The 21,000-nt window shown below is 46.6% G+C and overlaps 1 protein-coding gene across 1 annotated transcript; it reads right to left on the bottom strand.

Annotated features, from left to right (window-relative positions):
* Positions 1 to 1,412: 1,412 nt before the first annotated feature.
* VRTN (vertebrae development associated) lies at positions 1,413 to 3,602 on the bottom strand. Its single transcript, XM_070403601.1, has one exon. It carries the CDS (start codon positions 3,600 to 3,602, stop codon positions 1,413 to 1,415), a length of 2,190 nt encoding a protein of 729 aa, XP_070259702.1.
* Between the last annotated feature and the right edge of the window lie 17,398 nt (positions 3,603 to 21,000).

Consider the following 21,000-nt stretch of genomic DNA (forward strand, 5'->3'; position numbering starts at 1 on the left):
TGATGGCAGCAGCATGAGAGCGGGAATTCTAGGCATATTTTGGAGTCAGAGTCAACAGGACTTGCTGATGGGTTGGATGTGGGAGTGAAAAAATAGCAGAACAAAGGATGACTCCCCCAAACCACATGGAAGACAGCAAGCAAAGGCCTGGCCTTAAAGCTCAGCCCCACTGGAGGGAGGGGCATGCAAACGAATCTCTCAGTTTTCTTATCAAAGACTGGGCCCATCCGGCCTGGGCTCATGGCAGACTTGACCCTCTCCCTGGCCTGGCCTCTGAGTGTACTCAGCCAGTTTTCTCCCATTGCTGGGAGGCAAGTTTCCAGGCAGCCGTAGCCCCACCCCCAGTTGGAAGAACACCCAACTTTTAAATCCAATTCTAAACAGAATGCCCAGAATCAGCCCCCTCATTCTCCCAGCCCTGAACCTAGGAGTGTCCCAGCAAGACAGAGAAATGATCACGACCACTCTCAGACCCCTTAAACTCAAGGAGGACGTGCGAATGGGCAGTTTTCTCCCAGCAGAACAAATACCAGAGACCACGGGCTGCGGGCACCACATCATTTTATTTCTTTAGTTTTCCAACTTCATTCTAGGACAATGCAAACTCAAGTCTTTCACCTGCCTGGCCACTGTGCGGTCCCTCCCTGAAGATGGGGCCCAGGCTCTGACGAGAGGCTCAGCAAAGACGGGTTCCGCAAAAGCAAGCCCGACTGGCAGAGGACTGCAGAGGGGCCAGGCACCAGCAAGCAGAGACTCGGGAGCCTCTCCCTCAGCCCCTGACCACACTGCTCGCAAGGAACAAGCCAGCCCTCAGAGGCCCTTGTTCTTCCTAGACATCCTGCCTCTGCTCACACTGAGCCCCACTCCCTTTCCCTTGGGGATGCCACTCAGAAGCTCCATGTTTGATCTCTGATGCTCCTTAGGGAAATGCATTTGAGTAAGGAGAGTGCTAAGTCCCAAAAGCAACTCAAGACGTATATTCTGCCCAAGAGGCAGATGGCCATGCCATAATACTCCTTTTGTCCCCAGAAAAAAAACTGAAAGCAGCTTTAGCTAACCAACCCTCTTCCAGACCTCCCCCCAACACATACAGCTTCCAATACCAGCAAGAGGGCCCAGCCAACCCACTTAAACCAAAATAAAACACTAAATCCAAGACACAATCAAAATAAGAAGGGCAAACAACTGAAGAGACCGCCGCTGGTCCTGTGACTCTCTGCGGCAGACCCAATGGCCGAGGTCCGGCTCTCTCTCTGCCCTGGAGCCAAGAAACAACACAAATCTGCCTTTGGGTTCAGGGTGGACACTGTGGGAGCCAGAACAAGGCGCATCCTGGCCAAGCCAGGGGCAACTCAGGTCCCTGACCCTCTCCAAACTGGTCCCCTTGCTCCCAGCCCCTTTGCATCACCCTGTCAGCCATCAACCAGGGTGAGGCCGTCGTACAGGGCTCGCTTCCACATGTAGTAGGTGGAGCGGGCCGTGAGGGGGAAGAGGGCACTGAACTCCTTGTAAGAGGGAAAGCTCTTGGACTGGAAGCACTTCTGCAAGAAGAGCTTGGCCTGAGCCTTGAACTTCGTGGTGGCGAGCATGTCCATCATCAGCGCCTGGCTGTCCCTGCCACCTGCCGCCGCCACCACAGGATGGCTGGGCCAGGACCCACTGTGGGGCCACCCCTGGGCCGTGGCCCCCTCTGGCAGGGCCCTCTCTCTGGAAGGACCCTCCTGGGCCTTCCCTGGATCCTCTCCTGGAGGAACTGCCACCTTTGGGGTCCCTGCAGCTGGGACCATGGCAGCTGTCACATTCCTGCCAGCCTCTTCCTCTCGCTTCGCCTCGGCCTCCTGCACCCCCCTTTTGCCCAGGGTAGGAGCCTGGATCTGGAGTTTGGACAGGCTTCTGGGCCAACCCCGGGCAACACTCTTCCAGACCCAAAAGGTGGAGGGGGACAGACTAGGGTAGCGGAGGCGAAAACGGCAGAAGGGGAGATGCCCACTGAGCACCTGCTTGCGGGCAGCCCTGCGCAGACGCCTCTGCCGACGGGACAGGGGCATCCTCGGGGGCAGGAACTCCTGGGGGGTGGGTGACCCCCCCACACCTGTTGCTTTCCCTGGCCCCTCTCCCACCTCACCCTTCTCAGGGAGCAGAGCCTCTTCCCCAACAGATACTGGCTGGGGAGCCTGGGCTGTGGAGACGGCTGGGGCCGGCTTGAAGCTGGGGTTCCTCCGGAGGGCCTTCCGGCGCCAGTTGTAGTAGGTGGAGCGGGAGATGCCAGGGAACCTGCGTTTGAAGCAGCGATAAGGCACCAGTGTGTTCAGGGAGATGCAGTGCTCCAGGTACAGCTTGGCCCGCTGCATGAGGACCATTCCGGGGCTGGACCCGGGCAGCATGGAGCACCCCAGCCCCTCGGCAGCCGGCTCCTCTGGCAGCTTCTCCTGCTCCTCCACGCCCAGCGCCTCCTTGGGGGCCGGGGGCTGGCAGGTGCCAGTGCCCAGCAACTCGTTCTTCCAGGCATAATAGGTGGAGCGGGAGATCTCGGGGAACCGCTGGAGAAACTGCTGCAGTGACATGATGCCCCCCCGGCGGACACTGTCCTGCAGGACATGCTTGGCTGAGCAGAGGGTGGCCAACTTCTGCTGGTGCTCCTGGGACTGTCGCCGCCAGCGGTAGAAGGTGCTCTTGGTGACGCTGTAGCGCTCACAGAAGTGGGAGTAGCTGAGGCCAGGCTCCTGGGTGAGCAGCTCCGGGGTCTTGGCTGGCGGTGGCGCCGGAGCTGGAGCTGGCGCTGCAGCCAGAGGAGCCGGAGGAGCCGGGGCAGGAGGAGCTGAGGCTGGAGGAGCAGGGGCCAGGCAGGTAGCCTCTTCAGCCTCCACCTCGTCCAGTCCCACCACAGGGGCAAAGTACTGGTGGCGGAAGAGGTGCCTGGTCAGGGGCTGGCCAGCCCACATGATGTGGAGCGTGGCCGGCACGTGGTCGCAGCGGCGGGGCCGGATGATGCGGTTGAAGTAGGGCCGGATCTTGAGGTTGCGCATGGGGTAGATGGAGTAGATGTTGCGCTGAAGGATGGAGGCGAGGGCGTACAGGTGCCACACGTTGGAGAAGCTGTTAGGGAAGCAGGTGGCCTTGACGTCCGCATCGAAGATGGCCTCCAGCGTGGCGGACGGCAGGCTGGTCATCTCGGGGGACTCCTCGGAGCAGAGCGAGTAGCGCACGGCCTGCAGCATCACCTTGGAGTCGATCATGCCCTGCAGGTAGTACTGCCTGTGCAGCAGCATCTCCACCACGGTGCGCGCCCGCAGCTCCAGGCTGAGGCCCGCGTCGCCCCACAGCAGCAGGCTGGCCGCCTCGAACAGCAGGCTGCCCTCGCCCTGGCAGCGCAGCGGCAGCATGCTCCTGGGCGCGTCCTCGGGGTACAGGCTCAGGGCCACCGAGTCCACCTCCAGCACCTGGCGGCTGGGGCCGCCCTCCCGGCAGGAGGGGAGGGTGAAGGAGGACAGGACCTGCTTGGCCTCCAGCGCAGCGCCCACCAGACCCTCCAGGCCCTCGGACTCCACCGCCTCCTGCAGCTCCTGGAGCACCTGCTGCACCAGCTGCTCCCGGGATGTCATCCTGCCGAGGGCAAAGGGCAGAGAGCAGAGGTCAGGACAAGGACCCAGAGGACACCAGCAATGGTGGCCCATCCAGCCCTGCACCTTCTCCCTTGAGATGATGTGTACCACCCCCATCTCCTCGTAGCAAGCAATGGCTAGAGTGCCTCCAGGGTTTAGTTCATCCTTCAGTGGTACCAAGAGCTTGGTCTTCTTGGCTCTGAAGAAGTCACTTAACCTCTCTAAGCTTCAGGTTCCTTCTCTGTGTTAAAAAAAAAAAAAAAAAAAAATCTACCTTATAGGGTTGTTGTAGTTATAAATGAAACAATAAAAGGAAAGGAGGGAGACATAGATATACACACACACACTTTTATATCCACCCCTAGAAAAGTGCCGGGCACATTGTGACGTACTGTAGAAGTGATAGGTACTGTATATTCAGTATTATCTAGTACTACAGATTACATTGTGCAGCCATAAAAGCTGTACCTCTGCACCTGGGAAAGACTTACAATCCCCTGTAGCCAAAATTGGCCTGTCTTTCCCTAGAACAGTGATTCTCAAGGACCATACTTGGGGTTCCCTGGGACTTTTTCAGAGAGGTCTGCAAGTTAAGCTATTTTCATAATAATACTAAGATATACTAAGCTAACACTAAGATAGTTGCCTTTTTTCACTGTAAAAACACTTGATTAAAACTGCGGTACCTTAGGATGAATCAAATCATGCTGGAAGTCTTTCTTTACCACCATACAGTTGCAGTTAGGAAAAAACAAAAAGCTAGGTTCACTCAAGAATGTCCTTGAGCCCTGGCCGGTTTGGTTCAGTGGATAGAGGGTCAGCCTGCTGACTGGAGGGTCCCAGGTTCAATTCCAGTCAAGGGCACATGCCCAGGTTGCAGGCTCGATCCCCAGTGTGGGACATGCCATTCAATGATTCTCTTTCTAATTGGTGTTTCTCTCTCTCTCTCCCTCTCCTTTCCTCTCTGAAATCAATAAAAATATATTTAAGAGAAAAAAAAATGTCCTTGATTGCTCTGGTCAGCGTTGCTCAGTAGTTAGAGTGTCAGCCCATGCACATAGCTGGGTTGCAGTATCTGGGTCCCAGGTTTGATCCCCAACCTTGACTGGGGGCCATAGAGGAGGCAACCGATCGATGTGTCTCTCTCACATTGATGTTTCTCTCTCTCCCTCCCTCCCTCCCTCCCACTCTAAAAAACAGACAGAGAATATCCTTGATGAAGCCATAAAGCTTATTTTTCTGAAATCACAACCCTTAAAAGCACAACTTCTGAATATTAGGAGTGATAAAATGGGGAGTACACACAGAGCATTTCTGCTGCACGCTGAAGGTCTCCTATGACAACTGTGTGATGAACTAGCCGCTCTTATCTGGGAACACCACTTTACTTCAAAGGAAGATTGAGAGGCATTAGTCTTTTAGGTTAGGGTATTTGGTAGACATTCTCAAAAATGATAAAGTGAGCCTGTCATTTTAAGGAAAACTACCATTTGCTGCCAGTGAAACTTTGAGCTTTCATTTGAAAATTAGAATTTTGGGGGAACATTTGAGATCTTGCTTCCTGGCAATTGTCATCAGTTTGGCTCAAGGAAACTCAAAAACGCAAAGAAGGAGAAGAAAATTAGAATTTTAGAAACCTGTATCCTAAAGATTTTTCTGATCAGTGGTGACACTATAAATGTAACTTTTTATATGTATAATGGAATTACCAACATTTGAAGATCTGCATCACTCAATGAATTATATTTCCTAAATATGTTGGGTGGTTACAAAGTCATGCCCAGGTAAAAAGATCCAAACAAAATATAAAAGAAAGCAATGGATTTTAAGAGAGTAGGGTAAAAAAAAAGTTCATGGATACTGTTTCAGATGCTACATTATAACTAAGCTTTGAGAAACTACTTGTCAAGTTTTGATATATTATCAAAGAATATCCACTGAAAAGCTATCAAAATAGCCTTCCTCTTTCCATCCACATATCTGGGTGAAATGGGGTTTTCTTTATACTTCCACCAAAACAATGTATCACAACAGATTGAACATAGAGACAGAATCTACTTATCTTCTATTAAACCAGATATTAAAAGATTTGGAGAAATGTAAAAGAATCAACTTTTCTTAATAATGTTCTTTTCTCTCATAAAAACTACACATTGTTCCTATGAAACAGCTTTGTTGTTTTTTAATAAACATTTTCTAAATGTCTCCTTTTTTTTTAAAATAATTTTATTGATATTTTACAGAGAGGAAGGGAGAGGGATAGAGAGTTAGAAACATCGATGAGAGAGAAGCATTGACCAGCTGCCTCCTTCACACCCCCTACTGGGGATGTGCCTGCAACCAAGGTACATGCCCTTGACCGGAATCGAACCTGGGACCCTTCAGTCCCCAAGCTGACGCTCTATCCAGTGAGCCAAACCAGCTAGGGCTAAATGTCTCCTTTTTAATTTTGAATGCACTCTACATTGACAGATGTAACCTATATAAACAAAGTTCTTCGGGGTCCTCAGTTCTTAAGAGCACACTGAGGTCCTGAGACCAAGGGCTTAAGAACTGCTGCCCTGGAACAAAGCCAGTCTTTTCACAGGGGCAGCAACTGTGTCGGCCTGGCCACTGTGCTAACACAGATCTAATAACTAAAATTTACTGAGCATTTGCTCTTTGGCCTGCACTGTCCTAATCCTGACGGCCACAAGTTAAGGTAATAATACCATTATCCCCAATTCACAGGTGAGGAAACTGAGATAATCAATGTTGGTCTACTTCACCCAGTTTGCCCCGTCACACAGCGGTACAGCCAGTAGTTGAAACCAGATGCTCTTTAGGGCCCGTGATTCATCTCATCTAGTTTCAAGGGCCAGCCACCTCCTCAACACAAACTAATCACTATAATTACTGGCCTGTTTTCAGCGTTGTATTGCAAAGCAAAGTAATATTCCTTTATGGAGACTGTTTTTAAATTTAAAAGGAGACCATTTCTCAGACCTTTGTTCTCACAGAGAACATAGAATTCAATAAATAGCTTTAGATTAGTCTTAGGTTTAGAAATTGTGTCTGGACCCCGCGGTGGTGGCCTTGACCTACGAACCAGGAGGAGGTCAGGACATATGCCTGGGGTGTGAGCCCCTGAATCCCCAGTGTGGGGTGTGCCGGAGGCAGCCAAACAATAATTCTCTTTCATCATTGATGTTTCTCTCTCTCTCCCTCCCCCTTCCTCTCAATAAAAATACTTTTTAAAAAAATTTTTAAAAAACTGCGCGCTAGCTGGTTTGTGCCCTAGTGAATAGAGCATTGGCCTGCGGACGCTCTCTCTCTCCCTCCTCTCTGAAACCAATAAAAATATATTAAAGAATGAGGTTCTTTAAAAAAAAAAAACTGGGTGTATCCACTTGTCAACTAATCAAACTTTACACTTAAAAAGGATGTGTATGAGTGTAAACTATGGTTCAGTAAAGTTGGGGGAGAAAAAAGGTTTTTAAAACACCAAAACAAAACCAAAAAAAAGCACCAAAAGTGTCAACAGAGTTTTACTTGATAATCACAAAAAAGAAAGCTTTTTTAAAAACTGGTCATCAGGAACACTTTTGGATAAAATTTCTCTCAGCTGTAGATTTTTTTAAATGTGCCTAGTGACAAATCTGGTGTAACCTCTTACCAAATCTCTATTTGGACCATATTATTTGGCCCTGGAATTGGACTTTTAATCTGTTCATTTTTGTGTGTACTTTAGATCTACTTTTAAAAACAAATTAGTTTTCTTTGGAAAGCTAGGGGATAAATTTCCTATCAGTTCTTAGTGAAGAGAGCATTTTCATATGTGATTAAAAAAAAAAAACAAAACTGCCTGAAGTGCAAACTCTACACACAGAAGAGCTTTTTCATTCTGGCAAGCAAAGACGCTGGCATTTTTTAACCCTGCGATACAGCTACATGTAAATGAGTGCTCCCCTGGCTACTTTGTCAACAAAATTATGAAAATAGCCACCACCTACCTACTGCTTACTCTGGTCATTCAACCAAAATCTCGGGGAAAATATAAAAAGGGACAATTAATTTAATTGCGTGGGTGATTCTTTCTGCCCTTCCACTCGGCGAGCCTACTTCCTACAATGTTCCCTCGCGATGACAAGTTTCTGTGGCCTTCACATGGGAGAGCATTTGGAGTCGGGCTTCTCAGAGGTCATTTTGTTTACCCAGTATGTGTGTGGCTCTCCCCTTTCCTCCCTGTGAACTGCAACTCCATCACACCTGCAACCATCGCTAGGATGGCTTTTCCTAGTTCACACCTGGAGAAACAGAGGCTTGGGGATTAAATTAAATAACTTTCCCAAGACCACAGCTATTGAAACTACGAAACCTTAAGCATCTGAGCAGGGCTCCCCTCCCAACCATGGAAATCCACCACCCAGGGGATACATCACCCAAAACGCACATCATCCAAAAGGGTCAGACACACGCACAGGGATCCTCGGAGCTTTGAGACAAACCGGGCCATTTTACAGGTAAGGACACTGAGGTCCAGAAAGGTAAGGGCGACTTACCTGAATTCAAGCAACAGTATCCAGATACCTTCCAGCACAATGTCCAGATATGGCACACTTCCTCCTGCACAAACCCCACCCCTTCCTGCCCTGTCCCACCCTACCTACAGGCCCAGGCCCAGTCCCACCCTACTCCACCCTACCTCATTCTTTCCTCTTGCCCAAAGTGGTTTGAGGAGGTGTGTGTAATACCCCACTTCTGTTTTCCTCAACAGCTTGCTGAGAAAAGTAGCTCCCTGGAGAGGCTCTGCAGCCCACATCTACCCAAGAGGGTCTGAACCACCAGAGAACAGGGTAGTGGAAAAGGCTAGAGGCCCCACGGGGGAAGCCAATCATCCTTAAGTAGACGAGGTTGATGGGGTTCAGGTGCAAGTCTTTTTCAGCAGTGATTTCCTGGGAGTGCAATGCAAAGCAGCTCGGCGATTGCCAGGTGTATTTCATGAGTTAGGTGCAGAAAATGAGAGCTAATCTATGGGCTTGGCCCAGCTGCCCCCCCCTCCCCCCCTGGCAACTCTTGGAAGGGATCTGAAAAGGCATGACGGCTCCCCTGGCTTGAGGTTGGAAGGAAATAAAACAGAAGCGAGTCCTGAAAGCATCCAGCCGGCATCTTAGCACCTTGGAAGGGCTCTGGAGCCGAGGAGTGAAGACGAACATGGGCAACTCTGCAGGAGACTCAAAGCCTCCCCTCCACAAAGACCAGCTTTCCTCCTCCCCCAGTCTTCTTAGAAAGCAGATGGGATCTCAGAGCCCAGTTCTGGCCTCTATCTTTGCATTCTAGAAGGGATGAGCCAGAGACCTGGGCAGGGCAAGGGAAGAAAGGGCCAAAGGATCTGCTGGCCGATGCGGTAAGTCTCCTCTGACCTCCAGAACAAACTGCTTCCCTGCCAGCCTCATGCTGGACTCTGTGGTAGCTCACCAAGGACCCTATGTTCTCCCCACCCTCTACCCACTGTCTCCGGTCCCACAGAAAGCTGGCCCTGCAGTTCCTTTAGTCAACCAGGCCCAACAAGCACCACAGAGGCCTCAGCCTTGAGTGAGACCGGGATAAACCATTAGGCAGCTCACCGGGCCTGGCTCCGTGCCTCTCTGGCCTGCCCTCACTCCCCTTGTCACACTAGCCTAACAGTCCAGCCGTCTTGTCTTGGCTCCCTCCCCAGTGGCCATTGGCCAGAAGGCCCAGAAAGGTGGGGGGAGCACCGGGGCTGGCTAGTGGAGGCGGCTGTGACCCAAAGAACTTCCTCCCAACCAAGGGCAGCGGGAGCACCTGGGAGCTCCGTGCAGGCGCTGAGGCTACCAGGACAGCCTGGGAGTTCCCAAGGAGAGTTGCTCTAGTGCAGCGGTTCTCAACCTGTGGGTCGCGACCCCTTTGGCGGTCGAACGACCCTTTCAAAGGGGTCGCCTAAGACCATCCTGCATATCAGATATTTACATTACGATTATAACAGTAGCAACATTACAGTGATGAAGCAGCAACGAAAATAATTTTATGGTTGGGTCACAACATGAGGAACTGTATTTAAAGGGCCAGAAGGTTGAGAACCACTGCTAGTGGGACACATGTCTGAAAGGGTTGGGGAAATGCAGCCCACAAAGGGAAACAGGCAAGCCACCAGTCACTCGTGGGTGTGCCAGGAGGCAACGGGTGGCTGGGGAGAGAGCTAGTTGCCCAGAGCATCTGAGACAGCGGACCCAACTCGGGAAGCTCGGGGACGGAATGAGACCAACCAGACCATTGTGTAGGGTGGAGAGGAGAGATAGGCGGGCGGGTGGGGGTGGGGAGAAAAGAATGTGAAACAGTGCCTCACCCCCCCTCTCCACACACACACTTCCAGGCCTACGGCATCTCCACGGAGTCGATCCTCCACCCGTGGGCTTTCTGGTATTCCAAGGCCCGCCCTTGTTTCCCTGGGGACTCCAAGCTACACAGGCACTCACCCTTCCTAATTCTGAATTAACGTCCTCATTTACTGACCTCAATGGTAGCCCAGAGCCCGGGGGGCGTCCACTTCTCTCTCCACCTTCCAGCTTGGGACATTTAAGTCACCCTGCGGACAGCGTCCCCGGCTGAAAGCCACTCTCACTTCAGAACTGGTTTCAGATTTGTCCATTGAGCAAGGAGGCCTACAGCCAACTGGCCAGGGGAGAATCCGTTTAAGCCACTCCCCCCCAAGGAAATCGCCTACTCTCAAGTGCTCCGGTCCCAAGATGAAAGAAGTGCAAATTCGGGGGTCACTTCCAATGGTAAAGTGATAGCAGCTATTGTCTCATCCACTCTACCCAGCTGGGGGTGTTAACGCGCCCTGACTTAGCTCTCAAACCGACCTCAAACTGCCCAGGAAAAACTTGAAAGTGTTTAAAGATTTCCAAAGAGTTTGGGGGGAGGGGTGGGGAGGAGAAGGTTTAGATAGAAGATCCCAAGGAAAGAAAACCCATGGCCAGGCAAGGGGAGGATGGGGGGGAGGGAGGAGAGCAAAGCTGGAGCCCAGAAACTGGCCTGGGATGATGGGTTAGAGACTTTGGAGCTCTCTGAACCTCTAAGATGCATCTCTTCCTCAGGCAGCTCCCCGACCCCTGACCCTGCAAGTCAGGAGGCTTTGGGGCAGGCCCCTTCCCTTCCAGAGAGGCCCTACTTTCTCCAGGGCCTCCATCCCCACCTTTCTCTGAGCATCACCCCGGCTGGGGGCTCAAAACCTCTTACTCTCTAAGTCTGCCTGGGCCAGGGCTGCAGCTGCTTCTATCTGGGGCCAGGGCGCCCACCCCAGGACACCTAGTTTTCTGAGCCCCAGATGAAGGTGGGGCGATGTGGGACCTGGGACTTCTGTCCCCACAGCTCACCTCAACCCAGGGCCTCAGATAATCCCGGAGGAACCAATCCTATCGGCCGGTCTGGTTCCTGCTGGTGGGGGAGGTAAAATCCAAGGATGGCAGCCTTCGGTGGTCTCTCCCCCCAGGGGCTTTCCTGCCCGACTTTAACCCTTTGGAGTGCGGGGCTAGCTGCTTCCCGCCCGGGCTCCCAGTATCACCCAACGCGCCTCCTTATCACCATACCCCTGGCAACCCAGTGTAAAGTGCCCCCCAATGCCAGTTGTGTCCCAGCTCCCCTATTATCATTTCCTTCTCTGCCTGGCATGAGCTCTATTCTACAATTATCATCTAGATTTAAAAAATCCTTTTTCTACTGTCCGAGAGCACTGGACCAGGGAGCCACCAGAAGTGAGTTCAAGTCCAATCCCTGCACTATAATCACTCCAGCCCCACCCACCATAATGGCAGTCCCCTGAGGCAGTGGCTTGGACACCCCCTGGAACTGGATTTAAATGCCAACCCTGCCCCTTCCTAGAGTGTGGCCTTGGGCACATTGTTCATCTCTCAGGGCCCTGATGTGGAGGTTCCTGGGGCTTAACATTTACCCCACAGAGCTATTGAGTAAATCCATTGAAAGGACACATTTAAAACATTTAGGACTGTGCTCGCCACAAAGCAAATAGTTCTCAGCTTCTCCATTTAATTTGAAATGTTTTTAAGTTCTTAATATAAAGGCAGTATTTTAAAAGCTTCAGAGATTAGCGGTTATCTTGTAGAAGGAAATGGAATTAGGAGATTCTTTTTCTTGCCCCATTATATCTTTCTTCGCCATTTGACATTTCATACGGAGTCTGCATTACTTGCTATCATTTTAAAAAGCAATGAAGATAATTTAAAATTTTTTAAAGGTTAATAGAATCTTTGAAAGTATGTTTAAGAGAAATTACAGTGATTTGTTGATGATTCCATTACCGAAGTAAGTCTTATTTATAGACTGAGAACATTTAGAATGATTGGCAAAAGTTTAAAATAAAGTGAAAGAAAAAATTACTGTACTTTTATTATCTAAAGACAGCTATTGTGAACATTTTGGTGTATTTCTTTCTAATCTAGTTTTTCTTCTGAGACTGACTTATATAAGTTAAACATTCTTTCCACAAGACAGTCAAATGGTACAGAGTAAAAAATGTAGCAAATTTTGTTCTTTCCCTAACACTTTCTCCTCACTGCTTATCTGCCAGTTCTTTTTCTGTGATTTTCATCTTTTCCTGTGCATATACACATGTATATTTTTCTAGTTTCTCTATGCATATTTTCACTCTGTTAAACATTTTAAACTACTTTTTACTAAAAAATGTACTTTATATATGCATAATATATCATATACATAAATGATACATCAATAATAATATATTATTTTAAATGCTTGTAGCTCTGGCTGCTGCTGCTCAGTTGATCAGAGTGTCAAACCATACGCTGAAAGGTCGTGGGTTTGATTCTCAATCAGGGCACATACCCAGGTTGAGGGTTCAATCCCAGGTCAGGGTGCATATGGGAGGCAACCAATTGATGTTTCTCTCTCTCAATGGTTCTTTCTCTCTCCCTTCCTCTCTCCAAAATCAATAAACATATCCTCGGGTGAGGATTTAAATAAATAATTGCATGAGTGAATGAATGAAATGCTTGTAAATTTTGATTCGGGAATTTACAAAAGGATTCAGCGTTCAGATTTTAGCCCTATTCCCTGTCTATGGTTTCTCTCTCCCGAAGCAGCCAATATTGCTTCTAGGGCACTATTCCAGAAACAGATTGTACATGAACAAATATCTCACAGTGCTCTTTACCTTTCTCTAAAGCACAAATGGCAGTCTATGGTACACTCCTATGCACCTTGCTGTTTTCACTTTTTTTTTTTACCCAGAGCCGTCACTGTCCAATGCAATATAATGAAAGCCACACGTACTTCTACATTATCTGGTAGCCACATTAGAAAGGCTAAAAGGAACACGTGAAGTTAATGTTAAGAATATATTTAAGTTAAACCAATATATGTGAAATATTATCATTGGACAGGAAACCCATATAAAACATTATTAATGAGGTATTGTACATTCCATCTTTTGTACCAAGTCTTCAAACTCCAATGTGCATCTTCCACTTTAAGCACATTTCAGTTAGAACTAGCCACATCTCACATAGCCACATGTGGTTGGTGGCAAATGTGTTAGCATATCTAGACATCTAGATATAATATGAAATCCATTTATAAATGAATATGATGTCCTCTTCAGCCCCCTATGGATGAACTTTAAGGTCATTTCCATCTTTTGCTCATAAACCATGCTACAGTGGGTAACCTTGCACATGATTCTGCACATAGACAAGTATAACTATACTTTCAAAGTGTATGTATGGTAGTAATTTGTATAGATTTTGCTTGCGGTTGCATTAGTTTATATCCCCAAAACAAAGTATAAGAGCTCAGTCTCCTTAACCTTTGGCCAGGACTGTGCATATCACTTTTTATTGTTTTTAATCTTTTCCAATCTAATAGGTGAAAAATTAGTCCCTCAGGGTGGTTTTAATTTACATTTTTATTATGAATAATGGAGAGCATTTTTCATATATTTAAGAGCCATTTATGTTTTCTTTCCTGTGAATATTTTTGCCAACTTGCTATTGGGTTATAAACCTTTTTCTTATCACTTAATGAGAGTTTTATATAAAGACAGCCTTTGGTCTGTGATAGGAATTAGAAATATCTTTTGAATTTGTGGTGTGTTTTTTTAATCCTGAAGAAATCTTTTTATTTTTGCACACATTGAACATATCGGTCTTTTCTTCAATGGATTCTGCATGATAAACTTTAATTTACTTTTTTTCTAAACTATTAAGATGAGGTGTCACAAAATTAAGGACCTAGTCACTAGATGTCCAAACATCAAAAATCCCAGATTCCCAGAAATAATTAAACCCACTCTTACAAGTACACATCTTTAGTTAATATGTATCTTGCTTTGAACAAAATTTAGATTTAGGAAGCAGATGAGTCAGGGGTAATCCTTCACTTATAAAGGGGCATACAATAGAAAAGCTTCCTTGAACTAATGAGCTGAGATAAGTAATTAACTGTTTAAATGTACAGCTTTCCAGGGGTTGTGTAAGTGGGGGTTCACCTGTATTTGCATCAGCTACAAAAAACAAGTCCTCTATTGAGGGGAGCATTCACCCAGCAGTGACTGAGCACTGAATGAAAGAGTCAGGGAGCGTACAATGGCAGGGTTGGAATTCCAGCTCTGCCCGTGTGCCCTTGAACAAGTTTCCTCCCATCTCCAGACCTAATTCTTCACTTAAAAAATGATGATAATAATACTCAAGAGGTTGCTGTGAGGATTAAGTGAAAAACTGCTTATGAAGTTCTTAGCACAGGTCTCATGATAAAATGCTCAGTAAATGACACTGCTATTAGATTTAACTCTCATTCTCTTTCTACTGCGATTTAAAGAATGCATCCGTCTTTTCATTTAATGAACCCATCTGCTCACAATGCCTTATTAAATAATGTATATATATTAGTCCATCACGCATCAATCATTTGCTTATTCAGTTATTTATTAATTCATACGTTCACTCAAGCATTGTCATTGATGCAACAGATATTTGAGCTCCTAATATGTGTCACAGTCTTGCACCAGCCCTGAGGACATGGTGATGTCAACACTCTAGATTTCAGTGCCTGAGAGCTGAGGCTCCAGAGGCTTCTCAGTTATTCCACAACACACGGAACACCTGTTGTATTTACTGTACACAAAGGCCTTACATCCAATGGCTGCTAATTTCACTTCCATGACATCATAATCTCCTGATTTCCTTTCATTATCTTTGTTCCTTGTTCTCTTCTTTCCCCCCTCCTCCGCTCTCTTCTTTTACCCTCTTTGCCTCTACACAGAATTCAGGGCTTTCCTACTAAGGCGAAAGATAGATGACCACTCGGATTTTGGAATCAAGCCAACCTGAGTTGAATCTCAGCTTCTCTACTAACTTCTCTTAGACAAATCTGATCCTCAGTTTCCTCATCTGCAAAATGAGGATAGTGATATTCACTAAATGACTGAATTAAACAGGGACATCACTCCTTGACTGTGAAGAAACATTTACTACCAAGGAGACATCATTATCAATTCAAATTACAATTGAGAGGGCTATCAGACAGATGCTGGTTTCATTTGCAGCTCCAATCAGGTATTATTTATGTCATTTAATTTCGTAGTATATTTGAATATAAACTGGATATTAGCACTTACTAAAGAATTAATGTTAAATTTGTTAAAAGTGATAAAATTAAGAAAGTATCCTAAATTTTCAGATATACATGGATTTATGGGTGAAATGAAAGGACCTCAGGTATTTTCTTTATAAAACTCAGAGCAAGAGAAGAAGAATAAAAAATATATGGCAAAATGCCAATAAACATTGAATCTCAGGGGTTTGTTTTACCATTCGCTCAGGGTGGTTCATTATGCTATTCTGTCAATGTTGGTGTGTTTAATAAGTTTTATAATAGAAAAGTTAAATATATATTTTTAGGAGCAGGAGTATCATTTTATGGAAGCACGAGGGAAGGAAACTTACCTGCAAGCAGCATTCCCACTCAGGCGGAGAGCAGGCAGGCCCTGTCCTTAGCCAGGAGGAGAGAGAGCAAAGGTGTCCGTGTGGGCAAAGTTATTGGTCATATGGATTGATGCCTACTTTGTTAGCAGGGCTTTTGCCAGGTGCCTTTGGAGAGATGGACTTCACACAGAGGCTCAGGGGACTTAACAGGAGAAGAGAGGAAGTTTGTGGATAACTAACACCCCACCCCCACATCCCAATCTGATCTCCCCACCCCACCCCCACTTCCTCACCTTCCCCACCCCCTCTCCTGTTCCAAGGAAACAGGCACAGGTACCCCAATAGGAGGACAGGTAGACCTCAGACACTCACAAAGGTTTCAAGGGCTTGTGGTCCCCATCCCCCAAGTTCATTGCATTTCTGCTGTCACCTCTATTTCATCCATAAAGAGAAGGCAAGATCACAATAGGCCAAACCCAAGGTCTCCCAATCACATATATATATATATATATATATATATATATATATATATATATATATATATATATATATTGATTTCCCACAGAAAGGAAGGGAGAGGGACAAAGAGTCAGAAACATCAATCAGCTGCCTCCTGCACACCCCCTACTGGGGATGTGCCTGCAACCAAGGTACATGCCCTCGACCAGAATTGAACCTGGGACCTTTCAGTCCGCAGGCTGACGCTCTATCCATTGAGCCAAACCGGTTACGGCCCAATCACTCCTTTCTTAATTTCAGGTCTGGTGCCCTTGATCTTGGTTGGTTCATTCCAAATTCCCTCCGTTGCTCACCACCATACACAGGTAATGACTGTTACTGATTTCCTTCCGGAGTACAAGCAAATACAAATATACATTATCCAACTATGTTTTGAATAGGCTTAAAATAACCACAAAGCACATGGAAGATACAGAAAATCTCGGTGTTCCAGGTAAAGAGTGAAATAAGTCTAAAAGTTATTAATTAGATAAGCTCTAAAGCCAAGGGAGTGGAAGAGAGAGGAGGAAAAGGAGGTGAGAAAAAAAAAGGGACCACCTTTGAGAGTCCGCTGGAGGAAAAAAACAAAGAAGCAAAGGAAACATTAAGAGAGAATATGTTAAGAAGAAAAGAAGTAGTCAATCCTAAAATGTGAATAGATCTGCATGAACCAACCTGGAAAGATGGCCCCAGTTAAAGAGGAAGTTCCGAGTAAAGTAAATCTATGGCCCAGTTTTGCAAAGATCTAATTGAGATGTATATTCACTATTCCATGTTCACGGAGTAGAAAGAAGTCTGGAAGGCTTGTAAATAGAACAAGCTAACAGGGGGAACCCCGCTGAGCGGTGAGCTGGTTTGTGGCAAGCGGAGGCTGCTTTACTTTGGCCACTTCAGTTTTGTTTGCATTTTTTACCACGGAGGTGCACTTTTTGTTAATAAAAAAGATTTGTAAAAGGGAGGGAAACTACGGTTTAAGACCACCTGTATTCAACATTGTTGGGGCTGCTGAGAGTGGTGGTTAAGAGAGCTGGCTTCAGAATCTAATAAACGTACATTTAAACCTCCCCTCTATTCCATGAACCAATTAACCTCTCTGAGACTCAGTTTCCTCATCTGTACAATGGTGACTATAATGACAATTACCTCACCGTGTTCTGATAAAGGTTAAATGAGGTGATACAAGTAAAGCATTTAGTACGGTGACTGTCTTAATGAACAGTCTCCATTAATATTAATCAGCCTTGACCTGACCGTGTGGCTCAGTTGGTTGGGCATCGTCCTATGCACGGAAAGGTTGCCATTTCTATTCCTGGTCGGGGCACAGGCCTGGGTTGTGGGTTGTGGGTTGCGGGTTGGATCCCCTGTAGGGGGCGTGCAAGAGGCAGCTGATCAATATTTCATTCTTGCATAAATGCTCTCTCCCTCTTCCTTTCTGCCTCTTTAAAAATCAATTAAAATATTTAAAAATATATTAGTCAGCCTTTAACATAGTTACTACTAGATCAAACCAGGTAACCAGAGAGGTGCATTATTTTGGTCCCTCTAGAAATGCCGTCCCTTATTCTGTGTCATGCTTTGGGCCTCCGCTGAGGGTCATTATGAGAAATGATGGTGTGAAGTCTGCTCCTGTTATCTATTGCCAGGACCCAGCGCAGAGAACCACCCACTATGCCAGGAACTCGGGAAAGGACCTGCGTCTGCCAGAGAGAGTATGTAAGAGGATCCTCAGTAGAATTTCCCTGTGTTTTTATACTTTCTCTCATTCTTCTCCATTTCTATGTTTGTGTATCACAATGCACATAATATATTATTTCATTAGTGCGAATGTATAGTTTATAAACAAATATACCTATATTGGGGAGTTTAACAATTTTCACCCATGAAATATTAACCAGGGGAGTATGGAAAACAGTGCCTTCTCTATGAGTTCTTTTAGATTTAAGGTCACAAAACCTGCAAGCAATAGGTTTATTGTTGCTAATGAATACAGTCACTCCTGTCATTAAATGCCTTTCCTTCTTGGCCTTGGCTGTTAGGAACCTCAGAGCCTCATTCGGAACCCAGCTCTCTGCGCAGAATGCCTGTGGCTGACACCCTGAGGGCTATGGTTATGAGCACGGCTTCTGTAACCACACTGCCTGTGCTCGAATCCCACAGGCAGCACGTGTGACAGTGTGAACTCTGTGCTTCAGTTTCCTTAAATGTAAAATGATAAGTTTTCTAAATTTTTATTTATTGATTTTTAGAGAGAGGGGGGGTGAGAGACAGACAGACATTGATTTGCTGTCCCACTTATTTATGCATTCATTGGTTGATTCTTTTGTTGTGGCTTTTTGTTGTTAATCCCCACCCTAGGATACTTTTTCCATTAATTTTTAGAGAGAGTGGAAAGGAGGGGGAGAGACAGAGAGAAAAACATCAATGTGAGAGAGACACATCGATTGGTTGCCTCCCGCACTCACCCCAACCAGGACCAGGGATTGAGCCTGCAACGAAGGTATGTGCCCTTGACCAGAATCGAACCTGGGACACCTCAGTCCACCAACACTCTGATTACTGAGCCAAACCGGCTAGGTTCATTGGTTGATTCTTGTATGTGCCCTGACTGGGGATTGAACACACAATCTTGGCATATCAGGTCGATGCTCTGACCAACTGAGTTATTCTATTCGGCCAGGGCTAAAATGATCATTTTAATAGTAATTACCTCACGGGATGATTATAAAGATATAAATGAGATGATTCAGGTAAACAATTAGAACGGTGCTTAGTATATAAGTAAGCAATTAAATATTACTTATGTTGTTATTGGTATTAGATCTCATTCTATGATTTCCTTACCCTTCAGCCTCATCTCTGCTACTCTATGTATTTTAGTAAGGTGTTTCAAATCCTTTTTTGGAAAGAATATAAGCAAACAACTGTGTATATATATATACTTATTTACTATGCCAGGCACTGTGTTAGGTGCTTGAAGAATACAAAAATAAGGAAAATATTGTTTCTGCCTTCAAGGAAATGCTCACACAATAGCCATAACCCAAGGACAGAACATGGGAAGCCATGCAATAGAGGTGTCCAAGTACTGTGAGGACACAGATCAGCTGAGATCCCGTAAGGCTTCCTGGAGAAGGTGGCATGGAAGCCATGCTGCCCAGGAGACAACGGTGATGGAGCAGGGATTCCAGGTGGTAAGAGCAATGGATGATCCAAGACAGACTCTCCAGGCCTGACGTGCTACCTACACTGCTGCGTACAGCGAGTACTCAATAAATCCCTTTTTTTTTTTTATTTGATTCAAGTGGTGTGAAGAGGGGTAGGAATGCCCAAGGGCACATTCCTTTTTTTAAGGGAAGTGAAAAAAAGAAAAAGAAGAGCAGAATCAAACCCTCTGAGGTAGGAAGATAATCTTGTCTCCAAGCCAGGAAATACAGGCGTGAAAACCAGTAAGCAGCAGTTGCTCTGAGGAAGGAGGGGAAGGTAGAGATGGGAGGGGCCCTCTGCCCTGGTCTATCTGCAGCCCAGAGCAAAGGCCCAAAGCCCCTAACAATTCCCCTGAGGCTCAGAGATAAAACTTTCCTTTTCTTTCATGGCTGGCTTCAACGTCAGGCCTTCCAGAACCACAAAGGGGCACAATCTTTTAAGATGTCCTGTCATCTCTAAGCAGAGAGATCCCCGATAACTTAGCTGCGCACTCCCTTCCTTTGGTGGTCTGAAGAGTGAGTCTGAACATGAGGGCCTAACATTACAGTTAACTCCCTGCCCCAAATGTCCCTAAGAAGTGACAGTGTGGTAAGCAGAGTATGGAATTTGGAGTTGGACAGAACTGGCTTTTCTTTTTTTTTTAATATTGTTATTGATTTCAGAGAGGAAGGGAGAGGGAGATAGAAACATCAATGATGAGAGAGAGAATCATCGATCCGGCTGCCTCCTGCAAGCCCCACACTGGGGATGGAGCCTATAACCTGGGCATGTGCCCCAACCGGGAATTGAACTGTGACCTCCCGTTTCATAAGTCGACACTCGACCACTGAGCTACGCCAGCCAGGCCAGAACTAGCTTTTCATTCTTGTTTCTGACAAAAATGCTAACCCAGGTGAGCCCAAGACTTGTTTGGGAGGATGACAGGGCCCCAGGTAAATGTGTCCGGTGTTCAGCAGACACTAAGATCATCTCTGAGCTCATCCACTCAGAAATGAATAAGCTACTGCTATGGAGTGGCTTCTGCCGCGTCAGGACTGTGCAAAGGGCTTTGTTTGTGTTCCCAGTTTCCTAACCAAGTGGTGGCCCGTGTCTTTCAGAACGCGGCGGCCACACCGACTCTTTACGTTCTGCCCTTGAAGACTTGACCTCCTAAAGTCAAGAGGTCAAGACTTCTGGAACACCTTAGAGATCATCAGAAACTTTGGTATCACTAAGGGCTCTGCGTCAACTACCTCAGTGCTTATAGACTAGTGATCATTTCAGACCTTTCTTCTTCCAAAAGAGCAGGGCAGGTATGTGTGTTTAGATTTCTTTTTTTTTTTTTTTAATATATTTTTATTGATTGCAGAGAGAAAGGAAGAGGGAGAGAGAGACAGAAACATCAGTGATGAGAGAGAATCATTGGCTGTCTCCTGCACAGCCCCCGCCGGGGATAGAGCCCGCAACCCAGGCGTGTGCCCTGACTGGGATTCTGTGACCTCCTGGTTCCTAGGTTAATGCTCAACCACTGAGCCGTGCCAGCCAGGCTAGATTTCATATAAAGAGTTTACAACCTCATTTTCCTTTCAGAATCAACCTTTCCTTCCTTCTGTTTCTTTAAGGTAGTATTTCTCAAGTTGGCTGCTCACCAGGCCTTCCTTCCTCCCCCCCACCTCCCCCCTGCACTATTGTCTGTCCATGGGCTATGCATATATGCATATAAGTTCATTGGTTAATCTCTTCCTGCTTCCCTGTCCCCC

The sequence above is a fragment of the Myotis yumanensis genome, unplaced genomic scaffold, assembly GCF_028538775.1.
Source record: "Myotis yumanensis isolate MYYU_CA2020_CCGP unplaced genomic scaffold, mMyoYum1.0.hap1 SCAF_1, whole genome shotgun sequence".
Lineage (NCBI taxonomy): Eukaryota > Metazoa > Chordata > Mammalia > Chiroptera > Vespertilionidae > Myotis > Myotis yumanensis.